The sequence below is a fragment of the Macrobrachium rosenbergii genome, chromosome 19 (genome assembly GCF_040412425.1).
Source record: "Macrobrachium rosenbergii isolate ZJJX-2024 chromosome 19, ASM4041242v1, whole genome shotgun sequence".
In the NCBI taxonomy this organism is placed as follows: domain Eukaryota; kingdom Metazoa; phylum Arthropoda; class Malacostraca; order Decapoda; family Palaemonidae; genus Macrobrachium; species Macrobrachium rosenbergii.
Genome location: NC_089759.1, coordinates 17,861,242 through 17,866,656, shown reverse-complemented (window position 1 = coordinate 17,866,656; position 5,415 = coordinate 17,861,242). Strand labels below are relative to the sequence as shown.

The 5,415-nt window shown below is 39.2% G+C and overlaps 1 protein-coding gene across 1 annotated transcript in view; it reads left to right on the top strand.

Moving 5' to 3' along the window:
- Window positions 1-3,303, top strand: part of LOC136848663 (protein obstructor-E-like) — a 5,407-nt gene extending 2,104 nt beyond the window's left edge. Inside the window, exons 3-5 of the mRNA XM_067121099.1 lie at window positions 582-788; window positions 1,066-1,279; window positions 2,341-3,303. Coding sequence (XP_066977200.1) covers window positions 582-788; window positions 1,066-1,279; window positions 2,341-2,401 — 482 coding nt within the window. The 3' untranslated portion in view covers window positions 2,402-3,303. The remainder of the gene's footprint in view (window positions 1-581; window positions 789-1,065; window positions 1,280-2,340) is intronic.
- Window positions 3,304-5,415: the final 2,112 nt, after the last annotated feature.

Here is a 5,415-nt window from a genome sequence, read left to right as displayed (position 1 = left end):
CAAACCGGACATAAAAGCAATACCTGTTTAAACTATCCCGTTACATCCAACCTTGTCTCGAACGCCCACGTCGTAAACCAGTTTCATGTCCTTATCCCCATTTAGTAAAGCAGTTCCACTTGGCCGGACAGTTCTATTAATCAATCCCCGTTTTTCAGTTGTTAAATTAATGTCCTTTCGTCAAGCCCCAATTGAATCAATTCCGCTTTTCGAACTGATTCCTATTAAATCGGTCTAATCATTTTTTATAGCCTATCAGCTCATTAACCAATTTCGAACACTATTAAACCAATCCCATTTTCGAAAAGGCCATTTCTTCAATTTCTCATTCTGAACATCCCTTCAAATTATTCCCCCCCCCCCACCTCTCCGAAACTCCAATACAGTTCATTCTCATTAAATCAAATCTCATCCATCTATTGTCCCTTATGAATTCGTTCTCCTTATTCGAACGACCCATCAAAAATCAATTCCCTTTTTAGAACTGCCTATCCAATCGATCCCGTTCTTCGAAAACGCAAAACAAACTGCTCCCTTTTTTCCCACCGCCCCAGTAACCCTTTATTCTCTCCTGCAAACAGAGTCCGCCCAGCCATCAGGCATTGAGTGCCCTCGCCAGAACGGCTACTTCGAGCACGAGGATCCCTCCAACTGCGAACAGTACTATGAGTGCACCGGAGGTGTCCCAGTCACCCGCTCCTGCGCCACCGGCCTCGTCTTCGATGAGTTCTCCGGCACCTGCCAGTGGGCCCACACCGGAATCCGTACCGGATGCGGTCAGCGCGTCGGTAAGTGCTTGCGTCCTTTGGATAAGGAAATGTACTCTCTCTCTCTCTGTCTCTCTCTCTCTCTCTCTCTCTCTCTCAGGCAAAATACCGTTTCGTTCTCTCTATCCCTCACTGAATTGTTGCCCTATCTCAACTCTTATCCAACATATTCTTAAAATGAAAAGATAAACACTTTAAGAAAACCACCCGGAAATCAATATATGCAAATAGATAAGTGGACATATAATATACCCTAAAACACCATCTTCATTCCCCCTTCTTCCTTCGCCTCCTGCAGAAGTTCTCGCCGACGGCTTCTCCTGCCCCAACAACACCCAGGTTGCCACCAACGGTCAGGAACTCGACCACGCCCGCTACGTGAAACCCGATGACTGCCGCTTCTTCTACATCTGCTACGAAGGCAAATACCCACGTGAGGTCGGATGCCCCCAGGGCACCGTCTTCAACGACGTCACCCTCATCTGTGACGCCCCTGAGAACGTACCTGGCTGGTGAGTTGACTGGTAGATTTATATCGAATGTATGATTTTGTCAGTATCTATAAGCGCTTCAAGCATATCGGTATTCTTAATGAATATGAATGTATTAGTATCATATCGATTAACTAAGGGGTTATAGATTCGCAGAATGATCTTCAGATCATTAAATTTTATTTATTTTCATTCTGAGATCATTCGGTTAGTTTAGAAAGTTAATATTCACCTGATTTCAGATATTATTTTTAATCGACATAACCATTCGCACAATTAACTAATGACGATAAGTAATGATTTCCTGGAGGCAAATTGCAGTGAAATAACAGTCACGAATAACTCTCATAATATCTATCTTGCACTCAATTTAGGATCATTCGACAATGACCCATTCACTCATCATTTAGAATAATAGGCAATACATTCTCATTCACATTCCTTCACATTTTGCCAATGACCATTGATCTTGTGGCGCCAGTTATCTGCTTTTGGTCACGCAATTTTTCTCTTTCACTGCAATTCATCTGGAGTGAATTGAGAACCAATACCAATTTTACTTTCTCCTTTTACATGCATTGCTGGTTCTTACTTTTCCTTACTTTCTAAAACATTTCTAATCATTTTCGACGTTTTCCTTCTTTCTCGAATTATACCTCTCTCTGTCTCTGTCTCTCTCTCTCTCTCTCTCTCTCTCTCTCTCTCTCTCTCTCTCTCTCTCTCTCTCTCTCTCTCGTCTGTTCATTCAGAATAAGGTCACCATCATATTACTCTTCTCTCTCTCTCTCTCCATTTCACCAGTTGCTCACCTATCTAAATTACGTGAAGCTTCTCTCTTTTTTTACTCTTCACTAGAATTTGTGACTCCTACTCACTTCTCTCAATAGTTCTCATATCACTTTATAACAATATACAGTTTTCATACAATTTTCTCCTCTCCCCGTGGATTAAATATTCATACCTCACCTCATAAACATACCTAACTTCTCTCTCTAATTAATAACAATATCTGGCATTACATCACTTTCTCATTGCACAGAATGCAAAGCAAATTTGTAACGAGTATTTTCTTCTCTTTCCAGCGAAAACTATTACCCCAACGAACCCCTCACCCCCTTGAAGGCTGCTGGATTGGGTCTATAAATCAAAGCTCGATTTGACTCAGAAACAAACAAGTAGAGCGCAGAAACAAAAACAAAAAAAAACACCCAATCAAGCAAGAACGGCAACAATGACAATTAACGGAGCCTGCGACAATCTACCAGCAACTTTTTTTTTATTTCTTTTTTTTTAATTCTCTATTGTTATCCCCAGTATTATAATCCAAGGTGATGTTGTTCGCCTTTCGAGCGTCTGATAGAAACAAAAGAGAAATGGATGACAAACGTCGAAGGCTTTTCTCGTCGGGAGACGACGGAGAATATGAAAAGAAGACAACCGAAAAACAAAGACAGAAGTCGAAGGAATATGCATTTAAAAAAAAAAGAAGCCACAGAGAAAAGGAGAAGACAATTTCTTTATTCATCATTATTATTTTGTTTGTATAATCATCTGCTTGCAAGACTTTCTCTAGTCGCTGTGAAACACCTTCCTGTAGATTGTACGTGTATCTGTATGTTTATTTTTTTCCATTTAAGTCTCTCGCTTTTGAATTTTTGAAACTATCATTGTACAGTTTTTGGACCCTTTTTGATTATTTTTTTTTTTTATATATTCCCCCCCATATCACACGGTTAAGTGTTCACTCCTCACATCTTCACGTTTCTTCATTTCTTTGTTTCTTCTACGTCCTACGTATTTCCTTTTATATAATATATTTTCCCCTCTCTCTTTCCGCCTGTTGTATAGATCATGCCATGTTGTGAATATTTCTTCTCTTCTCCTTTCCTGCATTCTCTCTTCGCCTCTCCCTCTTTTATCTCCCTTTCTCTAGAGTTCCCCCCTTGCCATCCCTTGACTCTTTTGTTCTATTGTTAATTTATATATCGCACTCCAACACTTGTTGCGTGCTCACAAAATATTAAAAAAAGAACAAACACCGTTGACGTTGTCTTTTGTTTTAACCTTCCCATCGACGTGCGCAGTTTCAGAACTGGAGAAAAGTTGTAAGGAAATGTATCTAAACTCTACTGAATGAATCATTTATAATTCAAGGAAAATATTTCTGACAATGTCTGGCCGTTTAGATATCTAAAAACTGTGCTGTGACAACTGCTGACAACTGCCCAGAAATGGGAATATGCCTTCTACATTCTGGTATCAAATTACCTGATGATTCCCTAGAAAGTCGTTGCAATACGGCATGCCATAATGGGATCGAATTCTGAGAACATTGTTGCTCCTTTGAACTTTGAATACGGCCTCCATAATTATCTTGGAAAAAAACATTAAATCTGAACATACTGCTGTACACACCACATGCCCTGCGCAGTTAGCCACTTCTGTGGGCTTACCTGCGCTCAGACACGCGTACATACAGTACATATACCACGAAAACCATGTTTCAAAAGAAAATCAGAAAACGGATCAGTGAAAACATCACAAAAACATATATATCCTACATAATAAAAGTCGGCAAAAAACAAAAAGTTGAACAAAAATAATCAGCAATCACATCAAAAGTATTTCTGGAAGCTACACCACAGCAAAGCCACAATGCAAGGAAGAGAGTAACGGTAACAGAGAGAGAGAGAGAGAGAGAGAGAGAGAGAGAGAGAGAGAGAGAGAGAGAAATTACAAAAAGTAAAACGAACTGGGTTACCGAGACACCGCTGCTTCGTCTCCTTCGGCACTGCTGAGGTAACTCTCCGAGTTTCACTTTCGCACCAAAGCTTCGGAAATTGGTTCACGAATCCATTGACCCCTGAAATGGGCTCACCAGAATCAGTTCACTCTAAAGGTTGGGTGAAAATATAATATAATATAATATAATACATAATATATAATATAATATATAATGTTAATACCAACACCAGTACATACAATAACAATTTAGAATAAAAATGTAAAAGGTTTTGCAGTGAAGTACAAACACGTATGTATATATATATATATATATATATATATATATATATATATATATATATATATATATATATAAAATTAAAGGCTAATGAAATTCCAGACTGAAACAAACACCTAAAAAGAGAAGGGTGTTTGACTCAACGTCCCACGCCAGACACCATTCTCTTCCCCCTCCCCACCACCTCTCTCCATACCACACACCCAGCCCCACCCCGTTCCTCTCCTAAAGGCTTCTTTAGAGTTGCTGTTGCTTAAGTCGACACACTAACTTTTACTTCATCGCCTCGATTGGAAAGGTAGGAGAGAGAGAGAGAGAGAGAGAGAGAGAGAGAGAGAGAGAGAGAGAGAGAGAGAGAGAGGTGGGGATCAGAAATGAATGCTGGGGGGATCACGAGGTCACTTTTTGTTCGGCTGTGATCATGTTGGAGAGATTGTAACGGTCTCTCTCTCTCTCTCTCTCTACTGCTCAGTGCGTGTGTCTTTGACGATAGGCTAATGTTATGGAGGTGTTTATGAAATATATAAATGAACATTTGCATGGTATCTTATTATATACCTGCACAAGTTCGTTCACTAATGAACAAGCACTATATATATATATATTTATACATACATACATATATATATTTATACATACATACATATATATATATTTATATATATAATTTTTAAGCGAGTTTACTTATGCTTGGAAGGCTCTAAGCATACAATTTGCAAATAATGTCATTCTCTAAAGAACTGTATACATACATACTGTATTTATATATATATATATAATGTATATATACATACATATATATATATTTACACGTAATCGAAAACATAATAATGTCGTGAATGCATCTGGCTTATTCCTACTTTCAAGAAGGATTATATTCGGTCTTCCGCCCTGTTTACAGTTAGCCAGAAGTCCTCCACAACAAGAGACCAGAATACGCCGGCCGGTGACGGCAGAAATGGGCTGTTGCTGTCCTTGAGAGACTGGAACTTGCCTGCCTGGGCGAACAACCAAAAAAGAAAGAAGAGAGAGAGAGAGAGAGAGAGAGAGAGAGAGAGAGAGAGAGAGAGAGACTGTTGTTTAAGAAGTAATTTTTTGCTCTTGTGTATAAAAAGGGAAAAGAATAATCCCTTGT